The 27,828-nt window shown below is 47.0% G+C and overlaps 2 protein-coding genes across 2 annotated transcripts in view; one reads left to right on the top strand and one right to left on the bottom strand.

Annotated features, from left to right (window-relative positions):
* Nucleotides 1-27,828, bottom strand: part of MGAT4A (alpha-1,3-mannosyl-glycoprotein 4-beta-N-acetylglucosaminyltransferase A) — a 172,755-nt gene that overhangs the window by 113,009 nt on the left and 31,918 nt on the right. The gene's annotated exons all lie outside the window — the stretch shown is intronic.
* LOC309546702 (uncharacterized protein) lies at nucleotides 12,295-13,068 on the top strand (the record flags this gene model as incomplete). Its single annotated transcript, XM_082246415.1, has 1 exon — nucleotides 12,295-13,068. The coding sequence occupies one exon, from the start codon at nucleotides 12,295-12,297 to the stop codon at nucleotides 13,066-13,068; it is 774 nt and encodes a 257-aa protein (XP_082102541.1).

The raw sequence follows: 27,828 nt of genomic DNA, 5'->3' as shown, positions 1-27,828 counted from the left end.
ACTGGATTCTAAAAGGACCAGAAACAAGTAAGCATTATACTGAACCACAGCCTGAGTCAAGACCTACCAAAACCTATTAACAGTGGATCAGCAGAATTCCTCTATTTACCCAGAGACTGTATTCTATTTGGATGTTTGTACTGCAATCAAAACCAGTCACAGTAAAAGTTGTGAGTTGTACCCTACCACTGTCTACCTCATTCTTCACTATTGCTATTACAACTGGTTGTACCACCATTAACAGTACTGGCGTCACGACAAATACCATCAAGGGACCCAGCCACCACAAGCACTCTAAACACCCCTGTCATCACGGGCACCTCAACCACCATCTTGGCTGGCGTTTCCCTATCACAGAGCGTGCCCCGGAGGATTTCGTGCTGTCTTCCTCTTCACTGTGCGACCAGCCCAGGGAGGCTTTCTGCTAACCGTGAGTAAACTGATGAACTGTATTATTGCTGTCTCTCATCGGCCCACCGTGCACCTCATGTGTCGCCCCTGTGGTTCTGGCTCGTCGCAAATATGCCTCCCCAGACCATCACTGACCCACCACCAAACCAGTAGTGCTGAACAATGCTACAGGCAGCATAACATTCCGCACAGCTTCTCCAGACCCTTTCACGTCTGTCACATGTGCCTCAGGATGAACCTGCTCTGATCTGTGAAAAGCACAGGGCACAAGTGGCAGACCTGCCAATTCTGGTGTTCAATGGCAAATGCCAATCAAGCTCCACAGTGCTGGGCAGTGAGCACAGGACCCACTAGAGGACATTGTGCCCTCAGGCCACCCCCATGAAGTCTGTTTCTGATTGTTTGGTCAGACACATTCACACCAGTGGCCTGCTGGAGGTCATTTTGTAAGGCTCTGGCAGTGCTCATTCTGTTCCTCCACAAAGGAGCAGATACCAGTCCTGCTGATGAGTTAAGGACCTTCTTTGGCCTTGTCCAGCTCCCGTAGAGTAACCGCCTGTCTCCTGGAATCTCCTCCATGCTCTTGAAATTCTGTGGTGGAAGATGCTGCAAACCTTCTGGCAATGGCACGTATTGATGTGCCATCCTGGAGAAGTTGGAATGCCTGTGCAACCTCTATAGGGCCCAGGTATCGCCTCATGCTACCAGTAGTGACACTGACCCTAGACAAATGCAAAGCTAGTGAAAAACAGTAAAAAAAGATTAGTAGGGGAAAAAATTTCAGTGGCCTCCACCTGTAAAACCATTTTGTTTTGGAGGTCGTCTCATCATCGGCCCATCTAGTTCCCCTGTTAATTTCATTAACACCAAAGCAGCTAAAACTGATTACCAACCCCCTTTGCTACTTAACTGACCAGAACAATATCCCAGGAGTTTAACTGACTTGATGCTATACTCTAAAAAGTACTCCCTTCATTTTTTTTGAGCAGTGTAATTAGAAAAGAAATGTGTACATTTTCCAGGAGTAGGTCATAAATACTTATCCAAAACAGAGTTTCTGGCCCAACATCTCGGCATGTGCCTGTGCCCACAAACTCTTCACATACTTCAGGTTGTTCCACAAAAAAAATTAAAAATATAGGTTCTGTCCAAAAATCTACTCATGTGGAGAGAAGCATGTGCTTCTTTTTTTAAGGCCATCTCCCAAATGCTGAACCAGAGGGCTGCCATAGACGAAGGCTGTGCCTTTGGAACATATCATTTCTGTCAAGAACTACAGTTTTTCTTATAAAAACAGAAGTCTGAAAGGAATCTTTTATTCGGCTTACGTCAATAGACGGCTTCATTGGAAATTCTGCAATGTTTGCATTTCCAGTAGAAGAAGACACACTTTTAGCGAAACCTGTTTACAGTAGGATGCAGTAAGCTTAACTGAGCTGCTCTACAGAGTATCGCACACACACAAATCCCACAGCTGGACTTGTTAAACACCAGCTGGAATAAAGGCAGTCATTCTGCTCTCTCCCACACAGGCAAACGGGGAAAAGTTACCATAAGCAGTTTAAAAATACTGTTCTAAGGTAGAAAAGGCAGAACAGCGGAATATTTCATTAACTTCTTCATTTCAATTCCTACTTTTCAGCATTTATTTCTTAGAATTACTTTATAAAAAAAAATTACCTTAAATAAACCATGCAAAGAAAAAACAAAAAAATATAAATATACCAACATACTATACAATATAATGTAGAGGAGTGTATGTGTATACAATGAATGTGTATATATATATATATATATATATATATATATATATATATATATATAGATAGATAGGCGGTTCACTATGTCCCATGATATTACTGAAATCCACTTCCAAGACCCATAAGACAGCCCCCGTGTTCTATCTCCTTATACCTCCGGCCAACTTTTCTTTTTCCTATTCTGAGGTCAAGTACTAACCTCCTGAATGCCTGGATCCAGAGTTCTTCTTCTCCTGGTGTGATGACCCAGGTTACGGATGTAGCCAGAAATTTTTTTGAGGGGCCCACTTTCCAAAACAGAAAGTAACAAAAAGCCATAGAGCAGCACACTACCTTTAGGCCCCGTTCACACTGGGGCGATCCGACTTGCCGGGGCGACCTCATAGGTCGCGGCACGCTGCTCGCACCGCGACCTCGGAGCGGCCGGCCGGCACGGCTTCTGGAAAAATGGTCAAATATTCCCATAGACACACTCCTAAACCTTGTGGACAGCCTTCCCAGAAGAGTTGAAGCTGTTATAGCTGCAAAGGGTGGGGCAACTCAATGATGAACCCTACAAACTAATACTGGGATGCCATTAACGTTCATGTGCATGTAAAGCCAGGTACACAGTTTTTGAGGAAGCTCAGCAGGTAGGTTGTTCCAGACATCTTGGAGAACTAACCACTGGACTGGTCACGTAATCCCTGACAGATTGGATGATGTGGAGATCAGACCCCTGTGGGGGCCAAAGCATTACTTCCAGGACTCCTTGTTCTTTTTTATGCTGACGATAGTACTTAACCACTTAACGCAAACCGGCATATGTCTATGTCGGCTGATTTTAAGTGGTTGTACTGGGGTGATGCCTCTAGCTAGAGGCATCATCCCGGTACCCTTTTTGTAGAGCCGGCGGTCTGGTGGCTCGGTAGCCGCTCGATCGTTACCACAGCGAGCGGGAGGGGACGCCGCCGCCTTCCGAGCAACCAGCCAGCGTGTCCGCTGGCTGGATGGAGTCCCAATCAAAGCTGGATGTGGCTTTCGATCGGGTGTCAGATGACGTAACCTAGAGCGGCGTCCATGACGTCACGTCCGGGTTACTCGGCTGCTAAAGGCCATGAATTTAAAAAGGGAGTGTATTCAAAAATTCAGTTTTCAGCGTAGTGTAAGTGTAGTGGAGGGGTCTAGGGTCTTGTAGACCCCCGATCCCTCCATAAAAAGAGTACCTGTCACTGAATATTGCTGTCACATGGGATGTTTACATTGCTTGTGACAGCAATAAAAGTGATCAGATATTTTTTTTTTAAATACCTGTGATAAAATGTAAAAAAAATAAATAAATAGGAAAAAAATAAAAAAACGAAAAAAAACATATACGGAAATCGCGCCCCCAAATGATATCGCTGTTCAAACCACACAAGTGAGGTATCACAGCGATCACCAGAGTGAGGGCAATAATGTAAAATAAAGAGCCACTCTCTAACTCAAAACTGGTAACCGCTTAAAATTTTTAAGCATAACCTATGCAAATGTTTATTTACCGTAGTTTGTGCCCATTCCGCGGGTCGGCGCAATTTTAAACCGTAACGTGTTGGGTATCTATTTACTCGACGTGACATCTTTCGCAATATACAATAAAATGGGCTAACTTTACTGTTTAGTTTTTTTTTAAATACAGTGAAACGTAATTTTTCCCAAAAAAATGGCGTTTGAAAGACCGCTGCCTTTGCTTTGCTAAAAAAAAGTCTTTGCCAAATATATATATATCATATATATATATAATGTTTGGGGGATTTTAAAGCGGTAGTATCCCGCTTTTTGACACTTTTACCTACAGGTAAGCCTATAATAAGGCTTACCTGTAGGTACAAATAATATCTCCTAAAAAGGCATGGCTTAAGAGATATTTACAGTGCATGCAGCCGCTCTCGCGAGCGGCGCATGTGCTCTGAAGGTCCGGGGGGACCTTCAATTAACTTGCCGGGAACTTGCTGGAAAATCACGCGCATGCGCGCGGGAGTGACGTCATCGCGGCTCCGGCCAATCATCGCGCCAGGGCCGTCTCTTCCGGCCAATCACGGCGCCGGAGCCGCCGAACCCGGAAGAGACGGCGAGGGATCATGGCAGCGCCAGGGGTCCGTGTCGGGGCTTCGTTCTAAGGTAAGTTACATATAATGGGCTAGTATGCGATGCATACTAGCCCATTATGCCTTTGTCTTGCAGGTTTTTTTTTTCCAAGGGTTTACAACCGCTTTAAGTAGTTTTCTATCAAAAAATATTATATTAACTTGTGAACAAAATGTGTCAAAAATGGGCTCGGTCCTTAAGTGGTTAATGACATTGGCTGTTTGTTTGGGGTCGTTGACTTGCTGCAGAATAAATTTGGGGCCAATCACACGCCTCCCTGATGGTATGACATGATTGATATGTACAGTATCTCACAAAAGTGAGAAAACCCCCTCACATTTTCATAAATATTTTATTATATCTTTTCATGTGACAACACTGAAGAAATTACACTTTGCTACAATGTAAAGTAGTGAGTGTACAGCTTGTATAACAGTGTAAATTTGCTGTCCCCTCAAAATAACCCAACACACAGACATTAATGTCTAAACCGCTGGCAACAAAAGTGATTACACACCTAAGTAAAAATGTCCAAGTTTGGCCCAATTAGCCATTTTCCCTCTCCTGTGTCATGTGACTCGTTAATATTACAAGGACTCAGGTGTGAATGGGGAGCGGGTGTGTTAAGTTTGGTGTCATCGCTCTCGCTCGCTCATACTGGGTACTGGAAGTTCAGCATGGCACCTCATGGCAAAGAACTCTCTGAGGATCTGTATCTGCCTGTATTTCTCAGCATTGAAGGAACCATTGAGCCTGTCCCAATCTCCAACTCCATTTGCAGAAATGCAGTCACCAAACTTGCAAGGAACCTCCACCATGCTTCACTGTTGCCTGCAGACACTTGTTATTCTACTGCTCTCCAGCCCTTTGTCAAACAAACTGCCTCCTGCTACAACCAAATATTTCACATGTTGACTCATTAGTTCAGAGCACCTGCTGCCATTTTTCTGCACCCCAGTTCCTATGTTTTCGTACATAGTTGAGTCACTTAGCTTTGTTTCCACATCAGAGGTAAGGTTTTTTGAAGATCACTTCTGGCCAGACTTCCACGAACAGTAGATGGGTGTAGCAGTCTTCTGGGACACATCACGCAAATCGCAAATCGCGAGACGCCTGTGCGTTGCCGTTGATTTGCAATGGCACCCCAAACGCTGTGCGATGTTGCCGCGATTTCCGCCTGCCGAATCGCGGTAACATTGCGCAAACAAAATCGCGGGTCGCATGACGCCCCAAAGGAGCTCTTGTACCTTTTTTGGGCGTCATGCGACCTGCAATTCTGTTTGCGCGATGTTACTGCGATTCGGCAGGCGGAAATCGCGGCAACATCGCACAACGTTTGGGGTGCCATTGCAAATCAACGGCAACGCACAGGCGTCCCGCGATTTGCAATGATTGCCGGATCGCGGGCTTCGCTAACATGTGAACGTAGCCTTAGATTGTAAGCTCTAACAAGAAGGGCCCTCTGATTCCTTTTGTACCAAACTGTATTGTAACTATAATGTCTGCCTTTGTTTTGTTAAGCGCTGCACAAACTGTTGGCACTATATAAATCCTGTATAATAATAATAATAATAATAATAATAATATATTGATAGATTGCATAGCTAGTAGCAGTTGGTGGCATTCAGCTGGACTTGTTCTGTGATGCTGAAGACACTTCACTGCTTATCTAAATAGCTTCCAGTCCAGGTGAATGTGACTACTACTAGCCAATATCAGTATAATAGTCAAGTTCATTTCTAAACACAAATCCATACACTGTAATAGAACAAAGTCCTTTTGGCAGGGTGATATTTTCTTCAAAGTCAAGAACTCATTTATACTGCATAATTTATAGGACACGATGACTGATGTCACTGCAAATCAGAAGTGTCAACCCCTCGTTTGTGGTTTCAAGGTTTTCGGAGCATCATATAGCCCATAACCTCAGGCTGTGCCTTTGCTTTAGCAATGTGCAGCAGAAATAGAAATATAAAATTAAAATCTCTTCTTGTGTATTTATACATATATATATATATATATATATATAGAGGATTGCCAATGATGGTCTCATAAATGACATTTTGGACTTCTAGTCATGCCTTGCTTCAGATTAACAAAACAAAAAATATATATATTGTTACCAAAAAGGTACAAGATGCACACAAATGTAGCAGGAGCACACAAGTAATTCATGTTGACATGCGATCATGTTGTGTGCACCCATAGTTATGCTCCTTAAATCAAACAGTAAAGAACATGGGTCATTTTTAAGCCTGAAAAAACACCATAAAATACACTTGTGTGAAAAGGAAAATTAGCTTTTTGATGGCTCTGTGGCATATAGAATTAGGTTAACAAAACAACTGCAATATGTATAGGCAAGTATTTGTGGATTATAAACTGAGTTCACCGTGAACGTACTTATCCAACAGCAGTTATAGGAACTTGCCAAGATAAATAGCGCACTATTGCCAACATTTGCTGTCAAACTCAATAATATCTCTAACGTGGCTGTTTTAATACATTAACTAGTCATGTTTACATTTCTGCTTTCTTGTTTTATATGTAAACCATCAGCAAATCTCAATAATCCCAAAGTAAAAAAAAAAAAAAAGAAAAAAAAGGAACAATAACTTGCTATAATCTTTTTTTAAAGTACAAATTCATCAATCGTTAAAAATTCCCACAGCTCCACTTAAGTCTAGACAATAAACTATGACATACACTCCCCTCCTCCCCAGGCCCTTAATTACCGCCACCTACAGCTGTGGCCTCGTATGCAGTTTACAGCCAGGCTGGTAAAAATTGAGTGCTGCCCACTGCCTGTATCTGCACACTAATGTCCTTACTACTGTAATGAATAAGGTGCCGCTCCTGCAGTACGAGTATTCATTCAGGAGCATGACTATGGGATGCTATGGCGCTTTTCCACTGCATGGAACCGAATGGTTCGGCTCGCTTTTATGCTTTTCCACTGCTGGTACCGCATGGTACGGTGTAGGAACGGTACGGTACGGTACGGCAGCGCTTTTCCACTGCATGGAACCGAACGGTACGGCTATCAAAAACAGTACCACCTCAATTGTGGTTCCAAGAGGTACCATACCCGGGACCATATCCCACAATCCTTTGAATGTAGTCACTACTAGCCACTGATTGGTCAGAGAATTGTTGTTATCCCACCCACTTAACTTTAGTACTACTTTACTGGAAAAGCAAACCATACCAAACCGTACCGAACCGTTCCAACACCGTACCATGCGGTACTAGCAGTGGAAAAGCAAACCGGGCCAAGCAGGGCCGAGCCGGTACTTGCAGTGGAAAAGTGCCATTAGTGAGCCAATGCACACAGTCTAGCACTAGATGTTTACCAATTAGGCTTTAGACAGTGCAGAAGGCCTCACCCATCAGAGAAGGCAAGTATGGACCTTCAGGGGGAGGAGGGTTAGGGTTTATATACTTTGCTGTATTCAAAAGGTTAGGTAGGGGGGCTGGTGTGATTTTTAACAATTAGATAATTTAATGCACTTTTGCAAATAAATCCCACTTTTGCAAACCCAAATCCACGCAAGAGTTAACTGCTTGTTAAAGTCTAGGAGTGCCGGAATTGGGAGTTAAATGTACCCTTTTTATTCATGGACGCTACAGAACATCTTCTATAAATGGAGGAGGTGGTAAATGGGCAGGCATAGTTGGCATTCCTGACTAGTGCCTATGGCAGGACTCCTGGCTTCAATAACTTCTGCAGCACCTTAAACAATTATGGCTCCTGGGGTGGGGTGGGGGAAGGGGTTCAGAGTACTTTGGATTTCAACTAAAGCAGCTATCAGCCCAAAGGACACATCATATTATTAGTAATTTCTGTCCATTGTGCTGTTTTTTTTTTTTTTTAAATAGTTTGATTAAACTTAGACTTTAACATGAATAAATATATATCTGAGGGTAGGTTCACTTTAACTAGTATGTGCAATAAACAATGGAACCTCGTTTTATATGCTGGCCACACACCCAGCAATTCTGAAGCAATTTCAGCCAGATACAATCTGCAAAACGCCAAACTGATCAAGTCAACCCACCATCATAATTAAATTGCACGGATGTTACTAGGTTGCCTTAATCTTTTTGATTGTATTTGTACTGTAAGTGATTGTATTTGTGATAAAAAGATAGTTGAATGTGATTAAAATTGTTAGAAAATTAGGCAGCACTACAATAAACTGAAACATGATTGATGAATTAACTATTCTTTTAAACCCTTATCAAAAAGCACAAATGCTTTTGTTTTCTTGCCTGTTTTATCGACCACATAGAAAATGTACCGAAGGTCATTAAATGCAAAATGCCAAGAACAGGCATGTCTAAACTAATAAACACTACAGAGCATCTAACTTCCCCTGTACTGCAATAAAAACATAAAATAAACAAATTATATAGATTATATACACACACACACACACACACACACACATCCCATAAAATTAGAATATCATCAAAAACTTTAGTTCAATTCAAAAAGTGAAACTCCTAAATTTTAGAGTATTTTAGAGTGATATATTTCAAGCATTTCTTCCTTTTAATTTTGATGATTATGGCTTACAACTAGTGAAAACCCAAAATTCTGTATCTCAGAAAATTAGAATATTATATAAGACCATTAAAAAAACAAAAAAGGATTTTTATTACAGGAAAGGGGGGAAGCCTGGAGATGGATGCACAGCAGTAAGCGGAAGGCTGGACATGACTGGGGTTTGCAGGGAAGGTTGCTACCCAGTGGGGGTTAACTTTTTTAAGGAAGAACTAAAGCAGGTGATTGGTTTTTGGGAAGGCGGGGCAGGGTGGGGCAAGGTGGGGTTAGCAGGGGCTAGTTTAGGGTGGGACCAGGGGTCCGGTCAGTTGGAGACCAGACAGCAATAGGAGAACTTCTGTACCCCCCCCTTGTCTATCGGTATGGCAGATTTGGACTCTATGCTGGCCCAGTTACGCAGTGCGGCCATGGCGAATGGTCCGCAATGGCTTCAGGCCAATATGGATGGCTTACTACAGGGGTCGGGGCAGGTACCAGCTTCGCCTGCCCCAACTTTATCACGGCCTAGGAGGTCAAGGCCTCCTGAGCGCCTCAGCCCAGAAACGACCCCTAGGGTCCGCCGTCGCTTAGGGAGCCCCCCTAGGGACCCTTCGACCTCGGCTGTCAGTGGGAAGCCTCCTACAGGTACAGCGGGGGTCGGGAGGAATCCTCGACAAAGACGGGGCCCTGGCAAAGTGAGCGCAGCCCCCTCCAGCTCCGTTGCCCCCTCACCTGCAGCTCTGGAACATCCGACTGGCTCCCCGGGTCCCTCCGGTGGCAGCGCGGTCCGGCGTGGGAGTGAAGTGCGGGGTCCGGGTGCGGGCCTACTTCCAGGTACGGCCGTGGCCTCTCGTGGACGAAGTCGAGGCTCCAGGAGGGTCCCCTGCGTCCCATCGGTGGTTCCGGACCGGATCTCGGCGCCCGCCGCTGTCCCATTGCGGCGGGGCGTTCGGCGGGAAGAAGAGGAGGCGGGAATGAGTGGCGGGGCTCGGCCGGAGGCGCCCGTCTATGACGTCACGGGCATGCGACCTTCGGATGGAAGCCTGTGCTACAGCGTCGCAGGGCAGTGACGTCACCGCCCAGCGCCAGACCTACGGAGGCCGCTCTGTTCCCTGCAGAGTGGCAGCTCCCAGCGATGGAATCTTCAGCCTGTCTTCAGCCTGTCCGGCTGCAGCGGTGGCTCTTCAGGGACTGGCCAGGTGTCCCACTCGGCGGAGGTGGAAGAGCGCTCTGAAGGGGAACTGTCGGCATCGGATGAAGAAGATACTCTGGGCGTCGGGGCGGCTCCTCATTCGGGACACGGACGGACGGCTGAGTGGAGGCTTTCACCGGGTCAGCCAGGTAAGTCAGTGTCCTTTGCCTCTCCTTCCCTTCTGTTTTCTGCTCCTTCTGTACCTGCCTCTCCTCCTGTCGGGTCTTCTGTGGTATATTCCTCTGGTGTGTCTGCTCTGCCTGCTGTCCAGGCTCCATCTACGCTGTCTGCACTGCTTAGTTCGTCTTCTCTCCCAGCAAGGGGGCCCTCTTCGCCTGTTATTGGCGCGGGGGTCCTAGGTAGTGGTGGGGGGGGGACGCATGTTTCAGGGGGTCTGGGTGCACAGGCAGTCCCGGACGGCATAGGGGGAGTGTCTTTGCTGCATACTCTTTTGTCCGGGTTTAAGGATTTGTTGTCCAGGTGCGAGCCGGCTTTAGCGGCTGCACCCGCGGGGGCGCCGATACATGCGTGGGCTGCTGCAACAGGGGGGGTTACAGAATCAGTGGGGTCGGCAGTGGGATGTTCTTCTGTTTCACGGCCACTGGCGGAATCCACTGGATCAAAAGAGGCGAGTTCGGTGACGCCGGTACCAGCTCCTTCGGTCCAGGCCACAGGTGGGTTGGCTGATGCAGTGGAGGTAAGTTCTGGGGTGCCGTCGTCTTCTCCTGGGGTGACGCCGGTGACAAAAGGGTCGGGTTCAGCAGATGGGGACAAGGAGATTGTGCGCATGGCGGATTCTGCGAAGTGCGAAGTTTATGTCTGCTTCGAGGGACCTCTGGGTGCTCATTTGAAAACGGAAGTGAGGGAAAAAATTTGGCGGGGTGAGTATGTTGAGATTTTTTCTCTGCTACCGTTAGAAAAATTCAACTTGGACAGGGTCAAGCCTGATGAATCAAAAAAGGAGGAGGAAGAAAAGCGCCGGTATCGTTTGATTCCGCGGTCGTTTACCAACTGGTTGCAGGCTTTCACAATTCTGGCCAGTGTAATAGGGGAAAAACATTCTGATCAGTGTTCCCCCCTATTTTGTTATTTGGATTCCATTGGGGAAGCTTATCGGGTCTACGGTGGTACGGCCTGGTTGCGATACGACGAACATTTTCGTCAACGCAAGGCCGTCAGACCATCTTTGCGCTGGGATCATAAGGACATCAGTCTTTGGATGCGCCTCATGACCCAGGCTAGATCTACCGGTCACCCCTTTCAGGGTGGGGTCGGGGGGGCGGCTTCCTCGCCTTCTCCGGCCGCAAAACGTAAAGGCTTATGTTGGCAGTTTAACGAGGCCACTTGCAAGTTTGGAACCTCCTGTCGCTTCAAGCACGAGTGTTCCAACTGCGGCGGAAATCACTCGTCGGCACGATGCTTTAAGCATGGGGGAGCAAAACATGCCGACGCTGGTAAGAGGGCGGACGCCGGTGAAAGTGGAAAGGTTGGCCAGGTTCCTAAGTAGGTACCCTGATCGGGAAGCAGCCGCTCTTTTGCTGGGGGGGTTTTCGCAAGGCTTTCGCATTCCTTGTTCTTTGTCGGTGGTTCCTCCTCCCGGGGGCAATTTAAGTTCCGCTAGGGCGCATTCGTCGGTGGTCTCGGCGAAGCTCCTGAAGGAAGTGAGGTTGGGCAGGATGGCGGGCCCTTTCTCGTCTCCGCCTTTGCCGAATCTGGTACTCTCCCCTCTGGGTGTGGTTCCAAAAAAGGAACCTAATAAGTTTCGCCTCATTCACCACCTGTCTTATCCCCCGGGGGGTTCGGTGAATGACGCTATAGCGGACGACTTATGCTCGGTTTCATACGTTTCGTTCGATAAAGCGGTGGCCTGGGTGCGTCGTTTTGGGCGGGGGGCCCTTATGGCGAAAACTGACATTGAAGCTGCGTTTAGGTTGTTGCCGGTGCACGCGGACAGCCTGCATCTTTTGGGTTGTGAATGGCAGGGTGGAATTTTCGTTGACCAATGTTTGCCTATGGGCTGCGCCATTTCTTGTTCGCTGTTTGAAACATTCAGTTCTTTTTTGGAATCGGTTGTTAGGGATGTTTCTGGGTTGTCTTCCATAATTCATTATTTAGACGATTTTTTGGTGATAGGTCCTCCGGGGGAGGTGATGTGTGCGACGCTTCTGGCTACGGTCCAACAGCTGTTTGATTATTTTGGAGTCCCATTAGCCCCTGACAAGACTGAGGGGCCGTGCACGGAACTGCGATTTCTGGGTATTGTCATTGATACGATGGCAATGGAATGCAGGCTTCCGGTTGACAAGCTATTGGACCTACGCAGAGTTATTGCAGGGACCTTGGACACACGAAAAATTCAGCTGCGTGCCCTGCAGTCTCTGCTGGGAAAATTGAATTTTGCCTGCCGCATCATGCCCATGGGGCGGGTGTTTTGCAGGAGGTTGGCGGCTGCCACGGCGGGAGTCAGGGCGCCGCATCATTACATTCGCCTATCTAAAGAGCATCGGGATGACTTGCGGGTTTGGGATTTGTTCTTGAGCTCCTTTAACGGCCGTTCGGTTTGGTTGGAAGCTCCGGTGTCGAACTTTGACCTGGAGCTGTTTACTGACGCGGCAGGCTCGGGGGGTTTTGCGGCCTATTTCCAGGGGCAATGGTGTGCGGGGGAATGGCCGGCCTCCTGGCGGAATTCTGACTTCATTCGTAACTTGGTTCTGTTGGAATTATTTCCCATTGTGTTGGCCGTGGAGTTATGGGGTCAGGATTTCACAAATAAGAGGGTCCGTTTTCATTGCGATAACCTGGGGGTAGTTCAGTCAATCAACAGCATTACTGCTTCTTCTCCACCGGTTATTAGGTTGCTTCGCCACCTGGTGCTCAAATGTTTGCTCCTGAATTCTTTTTTCTATGCTGTGCATGTTCCGGGTGTTGACAATTCGGTGGCTGATGCTCTTTCTCGCTTCCAGTGGGACAGGTTTCGGAGGTTGGCACCGGATGCGGAGCAGCAAGGCCTGATGTGTCCCGGGGAGCTGTGGAACATCGTCTCGCCGCAGTAATGGATTTGGTTCGGGCGTCGGTTTGTCCTTCCACTTGGACGGCCTACGAAAGGGTGTGGGCGACGTGGCATCAGATGGTGAGTGAGGTGGGGGGTCTTTCTGGTGATCGGGAACGGTTGTTCCTGCTCTTATATTTTGTGAGCCTGAATTTTGAACAGCGTGTGTCTATTTCTACGTTACGCCGCAAAATGGCGGCCTTAGCCTTCTACTTTCAGTTGTGGGGGGTTGCTGATGTAACCAAACATTTCCTTGTTCAAAAGGCCTTGAAGGGTTATGCGAGGGGTACTCGTTCGATTGATTCCAGGCGCCCGGTTTCCTTTGATGTGTTGTCCCGGGTGGTGGACTGCTTGCCGGGAGTGTGTTCTGCGGACCAGGAGGTGGAACTCTTCAGGACGGCTTTTATCTTGGCGTTCTTTGGAGCTTTTCGGATTAGCGAATTGGTGAGTATTTCCAGGCGGGGGAATGGGGGATTGCAGTTGGGGGATGTTTGTTTGCATCCGGACAAGCTTCTGATCCGGATACAAAGGTCAAAAAAGGACCAGCTGGGCCGAGGGGCTTGCGTTGAGCTAGGGGTGGTTCCTGGGTCCTCGCTTTGCCCCGTGGCTGCGGTGCGGCATTGGTTACAGGTGCGCTCCGCTCAACAGGGTCCTCTGTTTTTACGAGCTGTTGGCACGGCCCTCTCACATTTTCAATTTACGGCTGTCTTCCGGAAGTGCTTGGGGGCAGCCGGTTTTCAGGGGACGGATTTCTCCTCTCACTCTTTCCGCATTGGAGCCGCCACGGAGGCGGCTCGGTGGGGCCTTGGGGATCAGGCCCTTCGGAAAATTGGGCGTTGGGAGTCCAGGCGATTTCGCTCCTATGTCCGTCCGCATCTGTTGTGATGCGGCAGAGGGGATCTGTTCTGTTTCTGGTCGGGGCCCAGGGGCGGTCATTTATTGAATGTTCGTTACGTGTATGCTGGTGTTTTTTTCTTTGTTTTTCTCTGTGGTTTTTTGTGTGTGTTCTCAGGACGTATGTTGGTATGTACCCCTCCTTATGTTTTACAGGAGCCACGGAAGTCTTGGTCTGGATATTAGGACATTCTTATGTGGTCTGGGGTGCTCGGAGGGCAGCGGTTAGGCCAGAGGGGCGCCAATTGGGTTTCAGCAGGGAGGAGGTGAAGGTTAGATGGATTGGGGTCTCAGGCATGCTGTGGTCCCGTGTCCTCCCTGAAGTCCATCGCTGCGCCCGTCTTGAGCGGCCGCCCGACATACTTTTGTTGCATGCGGGCGGCAATGATCTGGGCCTCCGTTCCTCCAGGGAGCTGATTAGGGATGTCAAATTGGACTTCCTGAGGCTGCGGACGCTTTTTCCACGGACTGTGGTGGTGTGGTCGGACATTGTCGCCCGCACTTCTTGGCGCCTGGCTCGTTCGGTGACTAGCCTGAACAAAGCCAGGATTAAGGTGAATAAGGCGGTGGCCAAGTTTGTTGTGCGTAACGGGGGACTGGCGGTCCGGCATCTTGAGCTGGAGCAGGACCCGGCCCTTTATCTTAGAGGTGACGGGGTTCATTTGAACGCGGTGGGCATCGACCTGTGGACTTTAGGTCTGCAGGAAGGTATTCAGAGGGCACTGTGGGTTTGGAGGGCTACACGGCCATAAGGGGTCATGCCCGTGTGCTGTGGCTGGGGTTTTTAGGGTCTTGGAGGGCTGGGACTACTTGGTAAGGGAATATGGAGGGGTAGGGCCCATCTTAGGTATGGGTGGACCTACCCCTGGCAACGTCAGTAGGCGGTATCAAGGGATCCCAATGGTTCATAGTCCTTGAGCTGGTGCAGTGGCGGCTGAGGGCCTGGAGGTCTATTGGGGTCAGGGATACAGCCAGGGGGGAAGTCAAGTTGCCTTCCAAGACCCTAAATGGTCATTCGTTTTTAAATTTTGGTATTGGATTGTTTTTGTTCAATAATGGTATTTCTTTGCTAGCTAGTGTTTTACTAGTTAGTTCTAATAAAGTTGGCTGCTATGGCCTTTTAAACCCAAACAAATGATTGTAGTGTCCTTCTTTCTTTAGGCAAGTAAAAGGGGAGTCTGTGGGTAGGTTTGGGTTGTATGGGGCAAGGAGCAGCCGCAGCGTCGGCAATACCACAGTCAAGGGGGGAAGCCTGGAGATGGATGCACAGCAGTAAGCGGAAGGCTGGACATGACTGGGGTTTGCAGGGAAGGTTGCTACCCAGTGGGGGTTAACTTTTTTAAGGAAGAACTAAAGCAGGTGATTGGTTTTTGGGAAGGTGGGGCAAGGTGGGGTTAGCAGGGGCTAGTTTAGGGTGGGACCAGGGGTCCGGTCAGTTGGAGACCAGACAGCAATAGGAGAACTTCTCCCGCCCGCCCATCCCTTTGTCATTTCGGAGTGTGCAAAAAAAAAAAAATATATAAAATAAAAAAAAAAAAAAAAAAAAATTTTATCGAACAAACAAGTTTAGGAAACATAGCAAAAAAAAAAAAAAATTATGCTAACTGAATAAACAAACTTAATTACTTACACTGATGATGGAATTTGTACTGTTTCTTGGCTGCGTTTGTTGTATGATGTATGTTGCACGCATACTGTGTATGTCAATTTGTGTTTCGGATTTAGCTGTTCCTCTAGGTTTTAGCTGGGGCACGGTTCGTGTGTTTTTCTTTGTCATGGCAGTGGCTGGGGTTTTTAGGGTCTTGGAGGGCTGTGACTACTTGGTAAGGGAATATGGAGGGGTAGGGCCCATCTTAGGTATGGGTGGACCTACCCCTGGCAACGTCAGTAGGCGGTATCAAGGGATCCCAATGGTTCATAGTCCTTGAGCTGGTGCAGTGGCGGCTGAGGGCCTGGGGTCAGGGATACAGCCAGGGGGGAAGTCAAGTTGCCTTCCAAGACCCTAAATGGTCATTCGTTTTTAAATTTTGGTATTGGATTGTTTTTGTTCAATAATGGTATTTCTTTGCTAGCTAGTGTTTTACTAGTTAGTTCTAATAAAGTTGGCTGCTATGGCCTTTTAAACCCAAACAAATGATTGTAGTGTCCTTCTTTCTTTAGGCAAGTAAAAGGGGAGTCTGTGGGTAGGTTTAGGTTGTATGGGGCAAGGAGCAGCCGCAGCGTCGGCAATACCACAGTCATGTTGGCTTACTGAAAAGTATGCCCATGTAGTGTATAGTATGCACTCCATACTTGGTCGGGGCTCCTTTCACATGAATTACTGCATCAATGCGGCATGGCATGGAGGTGATCAGCCTGTGGCACTGCTAAAGGTGTTATGAAGCCCAGGTTGCTTTGATAGCGGCCTCAACCTTGTCTGCATTGTTAGGTCTGGTGTCTCATCTTCCTTTTAAGAATACCCCATAGATTCTCTATGGGGTTTAGGTCAGGTGAGTTTGCCGGCCAATCAAGCACAGTTATACCATGATCATTAAACCAGGTATTGGTACTTTTGGCAATGTGGGCAGGTGCCTAGTCCTGCTGGAAAATAAAATCAGCATCTCCACAAAGCTGGTCAGCAGAGGGAAGCATGAAGTGCTCTAGAATTTCCTGCTAGAGGGCTACATTGACTTTGGACTGGATAAAACACAGCGGACCAACACCGGCAGATGACATGGCTCCCCAAATCATCTCTGAGTGCATACTAAACTGTACATGGACATACGTTTCAGTAAGCCAACGTTTCTGTATGAAAAATCCTTTTTTTTGTATGGTCTTATGAAATATTCTATTTTTCTGAGATACTGAATTTTGGGTTTTCACTAGTTGTAAGCCATAATCATCTAAATTAAAAGAAAGAAATGCTTACAATATATGTAATGCATCAATGTCACTGTTTCACAGTATATATATACACACACACACACACATACATACACACACACACACACACACACACACACACACACTTTACGTAAATATTCATACATTTTTTCCTCAATCTAAACAAATATGGAATCTAGTGTAGCCATAGGGATGTCCAGGGCCTGGCTGTGCTTTCTGTGCCTGGTGTGGTGCCTGAATCACATGGCTAGCTGAACAGAATTACAATGCGTTTGTTGGTAAAACAGCTCCCATATATGTATTTCAACTATGTATTTTTCTGTTTGCATAAAGATCAGCTTTGACACTGTAGCTTGATGAGTACATTTGCTCACGACTGCTGCAAGCATGGTTACACTGAGCAGTTGAGCATACAAAGCTAACCAGGCATCACTTGGTCCCAACATTTTCCTGTTTACCAGACATGCATGAAAAAAGGGTCTATGTTATCTAGCAACCCAGCTGAAATCTAGGGGCACAAGAAAAAATAATTCATCAGAAGGTTTAAAAAATGAATACAGAAATAAATGCTTATAATGGACTACAACTAAAAATGTCTGGCAGGGCGCAATGCTCCCAGCATCAGGAAGACTCTGCTACATGTAGCATTTTCTTCTTTCAGAATCCGTCCGCAATTTTGTCTGACACATGCCAGTGGATTTCGGTGATAAAAAAAAATGTAATAGCAACTGTTACAAAGCTGAACCCCAGACAGATCCAGGACCTAGCAATATGTCTGGCAGAAGGGCCCAGATCACAAGACTGGCCAAGCAAAATTACAAATTTGGCAGGCAAGACAGCGCACACATATGTATTTGGATGTTGTATTTAGCCATTTGCTGAGCGTTCAACCTCAAATGCTGCACTTCGATTTATTATTTGTATGAAATGCAATGAGGATACCAGCCTACAGGTATGAGAAATAAATGTTGTGAACTATTTTCTGTACACCTTTCATTAACCTTTTTTTACTGCTGCCGCCATAACTATTTTGTCAAGACATTCAAAGACTGAAAACACACAACAGACACCATATGCTTGTTTCAAAATTGCAGGTTCTTTCTTTCTTTCGCTATGTAGTAACAGTGTGATTTGAGTGGCTGTAATGCTCCCTCACTCCCCCTTGGTCCGGGCGCTACAGACATGACTTTTCCATTGGGGCCTATGGACTGTAATGTGTGTCCCAACCAGCTCAGGAGAAGGTGGCCACCTAAAAAAAAGATATACAATAGGATGGGTTTGTAAACATGCTGCAAACAATGTTTTGCTTCCCAGTAGGGATGGGCTCAGGCGTGTTCAGAATGTACCCGTCAGGAAGCCATCGCTGCACACCGCCAATCATAGGCAGTGAGGCATTTCCTGGCCTGCATGCACATACACACCCTGCGCTATGATTGGCGGTGTGCAGTGATGGCTTCCTGAGGGGTACGTTCTGAACACGCCTGAACCCATCATTACTTCCCAGCTGTGGCAAATCTGACATGTTTTGCTGAGTTTGGCAGGCTTCACTACCTGGTAAACTTGCCCATTGAAATAAATGGGATGCCCTGCAATCAAAAGCCAAATGCATGGCTTGCAGTTGCAATGCCATAATGTCACTCAAAATCCCCATATGGAAGAAAAAAAAAAGCATTCCGGAGTAGGCAGTATGACCTCCCGAGTGACTGCAAGCCGCTGCTCTACCGTCCACCACAGATCACTTTTCAGGGAGGCAGTGGAGGCTAATATAAACTTAGCCTATGTTTGCCAAAGCGTTGAGTATGGAAAATAACTGCATTTTTTAGGATGCATTGCACGGGTGGTCCCTGATACCAGAACGTCTCTCGAAAATGTATCCAGGCTCGTTGGCCTCTTGCTTTAGGGGGTGTGGCCAGATAGGTACGTTTCTACACATATGGTGGACTTGTCCTCAAGTGCGCCGCTTTTGGATGAGGGTACATTCTTTTTTTTTTTTCAGTTAGGACGGTTAATATTACCAAAGATGCAAGCATTGCCCTGCTGAATAAACCAGTCGAAAATGTCCCGAGACACACACATACCTCAATATACTTCATGTTCTTGGCGGCTTAAATTGCTATTGTGACCACTTGGAAAAGCCCAGTTATAGACATAGTCCTAATGAAGTGTAAACTTATGTGGATAATGCTAAATGAAAAAATGGTTAGTATCTTGCGGGACAAATAACCTCTCTTCGACAAAATATGGTCTCCCTGGCTTGCCTATTTGCACCGAATATGAGGTGCTGACTCCAGGAACGGTTAGCGGTAGATCTCCGCACAAACTCACCATCTTTTCTTCTCACCCCCCCCCTTTTTTTTTTCTTTTTTCTTTTCCTTCCTTCTTTTCTTGTTAAGCCGGTACTGTGACCGATACTTTTCCCATTACCCCTCTCCCTACTTATGATCCACAAATTCTCAGCTTCCCTTCCTTTTTATTTTCTAAGTATTTATGTTGTTGAACAGAGTATAGCCACTCTACTTTGTAATGTTCATTTCTCATTTACAAAAAATGTCAATAAAAATAATTGAAACAGATAAGCAGCCCAGAATGCACAACTCTCATATATGGGCTGCCTGCATGAAACACTTGGCGGCTGAAGCTGCATAAACACACGGCCCATTCAATGTCTTTGGGCCTTAGTGCCTGTGTGAATGAGGTTTTAAGGAGGAAAGTTCAACCTCAACTTGGAAAGAGCACGAGGCCCAGTGTACATAGTCTGAAAGCTAAAGTGAAGATTACAGAAGGCAAGTAAAGAAACAGACTGGGGTTGATTTACAAAAGGTAAACAGACTGTGCAATCTGCAAGGGCAATTGCTCTGGAACTTAGTAAATGAGATGCAGCTTCACTTTGCAAAGAATACCCTATCACGTGCAAGGAAAGTAAAAAAAAAAAAAAAAGAAAAAGCATTTTTGCTTGTACGTGTTTGAATGATGGAAGTCAGCAGCGCTTTCCCTCAATTACTAAGCTCTGGGGCAACTGCACTTGCAGAGTGCACAGTCTACTTACCTTTAGTAAATCCACCCCACTATGTTACTACTTCAGGTCGGCGAACCATGTTTGGTGAGGCCAGTTTAGAGCCACTAGAATTATTCGGAATCTCTTTGGTCTCGATCCTGTGCAAAAGCCGCAACAGAAACTGGACAGGAGGAAGAGTGTAGATGAGACGATACTGGCCCCACAGGGCCACCAGAGCCTCTGTGGTGTCCACCAGAGGATCCCGTGACCTTGCCACAAACCTCAGTACCTTTCTGCTGAGCCAGGACGCCAACGGATCCACCAAAGACGTGTCTGATGAAACCCATACCGGAGAATGCCAGCTACTTTCAGGGGCACCAAAACACGCTTTGTTCCGCCCTGGTAATTGACATAGGCCACCACCGTGGCATTGTTCGAGCAGGACCGTATCAGTAGCCCCCGGTAGTCCAGTGATCAAGGCACAGCCTGATCACCCAAAGTTCCAAGACATTGATCGGTAATCTGGACTCTTCAATGCGTCCAACAAGCCGGATCAGAGCTCAATCCCAGGACACCTCCCCACCCAGACAGACTGGCAGAGGAAGCGCTAGTGTCGGGGTAACATTGGAATGTGCAGGGAAGCATCCTCGATGCCGAGAGAGGCAGAGGATCCCTGATGAAGGGATGCCACCAACGTACGAATGGACTTCATTCTGAACTTCTGTACCCGCAAAAGCAGATCAGAGCCCTAAGGTCTATAATTGGACTAACGTAGCCCTCCTTCTTTGGGACCAGGAACAGGTTTGAATAAAAAACCCTGAAAACCATGCCGATGCCCGAAGCAACCAGTCATGCACCACCCCAAAAAGAGCTTGAAAATGGTCCGGGACACACATTGGAAGGGAGAACCTTTCCAGAGGGTAAGAACGAAATTGAAACATGTAACCCATTGGTTTATTTCCAAGGAGGTCCACGGGCCCAGAAACCAGCGACCAATGCCCCACTACCCCAGGCATGGGTGGGGCCGCATTGTCAAGCTGAAGGAACCTTGTCTGCGGGTCTAGAAAAAAATATTGCACTCAGCCTGTTAGATCAGGACAGCTTGGAACCTCCAGAGGAGCACCTAATAGCTCTTGTAAGCCGAGAAAGATGAGCCATGGAGACAAGGTTCTCTTTTCCCCCCGTGAGACTTTGAACTATGTCATGCAGGGTAGTCCCAAACAGGCGAGCGTCTTGAAGGGGTACGACAGTCAGTTTCTTTAGAGGTCTGGTCCGCAGATCAACACAGAAGCCACAATACAAGCCTAAGCCCACTCCCGAAACAAATAGCTTAGAAATCAGGGGAGCCGCGTCCAAACAGGCATTGCAGACAAACTGCAGCCCCTGGACCAACTGGTCCACCACTCAGCCAAGGCCGGGGGAACCTGCTCGCCCTCTAGGTCACAGTGCAAAAGCATAGCCCACTCAGTTAGTGTTTGTGAGACTAGGGCAAAGACCAGGACTAGCCTAAACATGGAGACAGAAATAGAGAGCATAATGAGGCCACAGCCACCACCTTCCTGTGAGCCAGATCCTTAAAGGCCAGAGGTTTCTAATGTAAACATGGTTGTCTGTTACACCTGGAGACAGGGAGGTCCACCACTGGCAGAACAGTCCACTTCTGAAGTAGCAACTCCCCAAAGGGGTAACTTACAACAAGGCATGTAGGAACCACAAGAAGGCATTTTGGATGCTCCCATGCAATATAGACATTTGTCAAAATAGGAAGGGTAAGCAGCCAAAAAAAAAAAAAAAGAGGGACGGCCACCTACGCAGCCACCTCAGCTGCACCCTCCATCTGCAAAGTAACCTGCACTGATGCAACAAGTGTGTCAACCAGTGCCTCTCTATCGCAGCTACAGCTGTGGAGGAATCACATCCTCAACAACATATTAGGTCAGGTACCATAGCTACTAACCCCGCAGGGTGGGCACATCCACGGCAACAGAGCGAGATTCAGTATCTGGCGACAAATGAGGAAGAGGATGGCGCTCTGGGAAACACAAGCAAAAAATCCAGAGGGGGCAGCCGACTGAGGCCCCGCACAGAGGTAGCCGACTGAGGCCCCTTCAGGGGGCGCCCTCTGCCGATGCCCCTTCAGGGCGAATCATCCTCATCATCCCCCACATAGGAGGCCACAAAAAGAGCCCCCCAAAGGGGGGCCGCCTGCTGCCAGTGCCTCTCTGATGCGGGTAGTTCCACAGGCAGAATCCCCCCCTAGGGCCCACAACACCTACAGGGAAAGGTGCCCATAGCCTAATGGCGGCTACAGCTGCCACCAACCCAGACCATCCCCACAGCACTGCTGTCCAGAAGGAGGGGCCCGGCTCAGCTGCAGGGCCTAGTAGGATGCAAGCCGCAGCCTAAATTTTTGGGTGCTCGGCCGCGAGTGCGCAGACCGAGGGGACCTGGACCGATCAAGGAAGCGCTTTTAAACAGCCAGGCCGTCAAGAGGGGAGGATGGATGTTTGCCACAGAGAGCAGCGACTTTAGCCGCCCTCAATAGGGCTGCAATACCGAGCATCCAGCTGGTAGGCTGCAAAGCCATGGCCTCATTTACCAGCCGGTCCGACCGGTCCAGCCTGAGGTTCAGGTGATGAGGCGGAAGCCTCATCACCTGAACCCCAGGCCTAATAACAGAAAAGGTGAGCCCTAGGGAGACCCCCCCAGCACAAACAACCTCAAGGGTGGAGGGAGACACTGTTCCAGCTAGATACCCAGGCCAGGGGGACACAGTGCATATAGAAAAACTAGCCCACAACCCCTACTGGGGGAGAGGGGGTGTTGGAGGTGAATCCCGGAGGGATGGACCACCCCAGGGAGTACCCACGCCCCACTTACCGTCCAGGAAGGCGGGAAGGGACCATCTACTTACCAGTCCAACGTGCATGCGGGTAACACTCAAAAGACTGAGCCTTCTCGCCACCGAAGTGGCGACACTCTGACGCAGAGCCCAGTCATATGTGCCCCCACGAGAGGTTTAACTCGCTGGCCGTGACTATGCGGAGCTGTGGTCTGCGTGCACTCGCTGGCCTGACTGGGATGACCACTGGATCTAGATTATCCAGCCTGTCACCCAGTCCAGCAGTTGACTGTAGATCTCGCAGGAAAAAAAACATAGGAAGAAAAAAATCCATTGAAAAAGGGAAAAAATTGCCAGGACCAGGAGATCCCAGCAGGGAACTAGGTCCTTACACCTGGACTAGGCAGAAAAAACTGAGTACCTATAGCAGAGAGGGGGAGTATACCCATAGGCATAGTCAAGTTTTTTTTCTGTCTAGTGTCCTGCTCCTGTAGGGGGCAGTATAACCCAATGGTCAAGAATCCTAAGGAGCTGTGTCTGTCAATGAACGAAAGAGAAATGTACATTTATTATTTTTTTTACATTGCATAATTTAAATCATTGCACCAGCGATCAGCAGATCATAGGTGCACCGCTATGATCTTGCAGACTCTCAGTCAGCTGTCTGCATATACCTCCCATACAGACATTTACTGAACTGCAGTAAGAATCAATGAACTTGAAGAGCGCTCACCAGCGCCCTCACAGTTCATTGAGAACTACACGCTGTCTGCCGCGGCAGGCCATGGTACTTGTAGTTCACTCATTTAGAGGACCCTGTGAATGAATGATGTAGCTGTGTGTAGGGATGCACCGAAATGAAATTCTTGGCCGAAGCCGAAGCCGAATAATAATGAAATGTTTGGCCGAAGGCCGAATACCGAACGCGGTGTTTCGCATTTTTTCCATTTATTTTGCCAATTTTTTGTCCTCTCTCTTGTCCTCTCATGTCTCTCTCTCTCTTGTCCTCTCATGTCTCTCTCTCTCTTGTCCTCTCATGTCTCTCTCTCTCTTGTCCTCTCATGTCTCTCTCTTGTCCTCTCATGTCTCTCTCTCGTCCTCTCATGTCTCTCTCTCTCTTGTCCTCTCTTGTCCTCTCATGTCTCTCTCTCCCTAAATGTTACTGTAGGGAATGGGATTCAGTGCACACTGCAGCCTTGTACCATAGGGTTAATGTTAGTGACACTGTAGGGATTGGGAAGGATGCTGGGAATGGAAATCAGGAAGCATGCAGGCAGCCTTGTAAATTTTAATTGCAGATACAGGGCACTGGGCAGGTCAGGGTTAATATGGTAACATCAATTACTCAGTGACAGTCAGTCAGTGTCAGTGTGGACTCGATCAGATTATACAGTGACAGTCTCTCATAGTGGTGGTAGTAGGAGGCTGGAGGTGGACTAGTAGGAGCCTGGAAAGGAGCACAGCCGCATACATACATTACTCACTCGTGCACTGCAGCCCGCCCCACACATTCAGTGAGTCTTACTCTCCTCCCTAGTTTTTTCAATGGCACATTCAGGAAGCCAATCACGCCGTGAGTAGCGGCACAGCGGAACCAATCAGGTGTGCAGGCACGCGTGATTGGTTCGCTGTGCAGCTAATCACGGCGTGATTGGCTTCCTGAATGTGCCATTGAAAAAACTAGGGAGGAGAGTAAGACTCACTGAATGTGTGGGGCGGGCTGCAGTGCACGAGTGAGTAATGTATGTATGCTCACCGCTGAAGTGTCCCGGCTTCCCCTGCCTAACACGGAAGTCTGTGAGTCCTCCTCCGAGTCCCTTCCCCCTGTAAATATCGTGACCTCGGCGATATGAATATCGCCTACGGCCACAGAACGATAGTCGATATCATATCGACTATCGTTCAGCCCTATTGTTCGGCACAAAATTATTCGGCCTTTTGACTTATTCGGCCGAACACCGAAAGTGCTATTTTTTCTATTTTCGGCCGAATAATGTTCGGCCGCCGAATATTCGGTGCATCCCTAGCTGTGTGAGAGGAGTCCTGCACTACTGCCCTGTTTTCAAAAAGTGGCAGCGGGTGCGGGAAGAAGATTCCCCACTCACTGTCACAGAGTGGAAAATGCTGGTGGAGGGGTTTGGGAATATAGAATGTTACAGGGAATTAGTACAATGTAGGTTCCCCTGGGGGTGGGACTTTATAGGCACGAATTCCAAAAGAATCAAAAAATTGTGAAGAATTATTTTATTACATACAAAGATAAGAATAAATATACAAGAATGATCAAATTGAGTTAAAAACAAGGCAAGCAAACATGTGTGCGTTAAAATGTAACTCAACCAACAAGTCCAGACTATCCGACGCGTTTCGAGGTTTTAAGCCTCTTCGTCAGGGATGAAGCTGGATATTGATTGCTGCATGGGTCACATCTTGTGCTCATAATGCAATTTATTCATTTTTTCTTCTTTTTTCTTTGGCTCGAATCCCACAATTGGCTGTCTGTGACTATGCTTTCTGGCAAACTTATTTGCCATCTAGTATATAACACACAACATGCTCTTTTTACATTTTTCTCTATTGTTTTTCTTCCCCCCCCCCCCCCCCCCCTGCAGCCTAGGCATTATTTTTGCCTTATCCACTCGGCTAAGCAATTTTGGACTCCAGCTGTTCCGAGTGTCCTCTGAGAGCGTGCTCTGTCATCAGCCTCACCTACATCCTGTCTATGACATAAGCATTAAAGCATAATCTACATTTTGTGAACACACAGCAGCGCCTGGGTCATAGCCTGTTTCCTGTTTTTAACCAAGAACTAGCAAGTTCTATGTCTGCTTTTATGAAAACTAACCATGTAAGTGAAATCTATCATTATAGAGATTTGGTTGCACGTGTTATAATGTCATGTGTTATTTTTTCATGTTAATGCTATCTATTAAGATTATGCATATTATATATATTTTATCTTGAAGCTTACAGATAAAAATCCAGCTTCATCCCTGACGAAGAGGCCTAAAACCTCGAAACGCGTCGGATAGTCTGGACTTGTTGGTTGAGTTACATTTTAACGCACACGTTTGCTTGCCTTGTTTTTAACTCAATTTGATCATTCTTGTTGTATATTTATTCTTATCTTTGTATGTAATAAAATAATTCTTCACGATTTTTTGATTCTTTTGGAATTCGTGCCTATAAAGTCCCACCCCCAGGGGAACCTACATTGTACAAATACGATTTTTCTGGGATGTGGCACGCATATAGAGGCTTATAGCAGATAGAATGTTACACACATAGAATGTTACAGGGAATGTTACACTCTAAAAAAAAACTAGCAGGGGTGTTTCACATTATCAGCTTTTGTTTATTTATTCATTTATCCTAAAGGCCCCTTTCACACAGCATTCAGATCCGCCTGTCCGTTTTTTTTGGTGGATCTGAACGGTCACCCCATGCATCTCTATGGGGCATCGGATGTCAGCGGAGACATGTCCGCTGACATATGATCCGATCCGTCAAATCTGGACGGATGGAAACCCCATTTTCCATCCGTCCTGCGGATTGGATGGGATCGGATGAGAACGGACAGACGATCCTTTCCATCCGATTCCCCCATAGAGATGCATGGGGACCTGACAGCTGTGTCTCCGCACACAGCCCGGAGAACAGCTGTCATCCTCCTGCTCAGCGGGGGATCGGCGGATCGATCCCCCCGCTGAGAAAAACAGAGTCCATCCGACGGACTCCATGTGTGAAAGAGCCCAAAAGCCCAAAAATACTGTCGCTGTAACTGTTTATAAACCATTACCTGGAATTTGGCTTCAATTTGTTAGTGTATCTATATCTTCTAGTACGTTTAAGAGTCCCCTCCCCTAGCCTAGACTGACAATGTTGCTGTCCAAAAAGGTGCCTCCTGTGCTCCTTCATCCAGATTGGGGGCACTCTAATACAGGTGGTGTGTTACTAGCCAGAACACTAGGTGAAAGCAGGGGGAACAAAAAGCCTAAAAAGGAAATTGAATGCAGCTACCACATCTAATGATCGGTAAGCTGCAATATACTACATGTTTTGATTTTGGGTCTATTATAGCTTTAAGTATTTATTCACAATTTATAATATGATAGAAACTAAAATCTTGCTAAGCCTATGTCCTGCAAAATGAAAACAAGCATGGCCCAGCCAACAGTAAAAAAAACAAATGAATACATTTAGACTAGCATGTCCCCTGAGCCCTTCCCTTCTTCGTACATGATAGATTAAGAAGGGTAGGATGAAAGCAGCTATAGATTCATTAATATGGATGCAGACCTAATTATGTTACAGCTGAGTCACACTGCTTAACATTTCCAATAAAACTACACCCAATACTGTCAAGTCAACATGTAGAAATAATGGTAGCTGCTCAATCAATGTGAAACTAACACAGATGGTCCATAGAGGAAGGGCAAAGTGTACAATATAACCAAAAAAACAGGAAAAGGATCCCAAAGGTGAAAACGAATCTGGGAAATGTGAAAGAAAAGCCTTCTACAATAGGAAATATACAATATATCAGGTTATAATGAGATGGTACTACACACTAACAGCCTGTTATCAGATTTATCCTTTGATCCCATCACAATTCTGGAGAGACAGGTTTGCTGGACCATATCTTTTGGTCCATTACAATATCCAATATGCAAGTACTTTTTGGAGTTTATTATTAAAGGAGTTGTACATTCAGGGCCGGTTCACACTCGGCGATCGCATGTAATATCGGAGCGCACTGCTCCTTCATTACATGCGATCGGATGTGCGGATGCGAATTCAGCCATACACTTTGTATGGCTGAAATTCGCACTGCACCCGCACAAAAGACGCACAAGACCCTTTTTTCCAGCCGCATTAGGATCGGATCGCACAGTGGTTCACACTTGTGCGATCCGATCCTGTGCGAACTGTCAGATCGCACTGCGATATGCGATCAAACTGGGGGTGTCGTTAACATTTAATTGACACCCCCTGCATATCGCATATGGCAGTGTGAACTGCCAGATGTGCGTTTGCGATGCAGGAACAGGCTGCGAATTCGAAGCCTTCCCGCATCGCACAAGTGTGAACCGGGATTCAGGAGGTTTTTTTATCCTAATGCATTCTATGTATTAAGATAAAAAGACTTC

The sequence above is a fragment of the Pelophylax lessonae genome, assembly GCF_965119305.1.
Source record: "Pelophylax lessonae genome assembly, chromosome: 2".
NCBI lineage: Eukaryota > Metazoa > Chordata > Amphibia > Anura > Ranidae > Pelophylax > Pelophylax lessonae.
The sequence above is the reverse complement of the archived record's forward strand: the minus strand, read 5'-3'. Positions and strand labels throughout refer to the sequence as shown.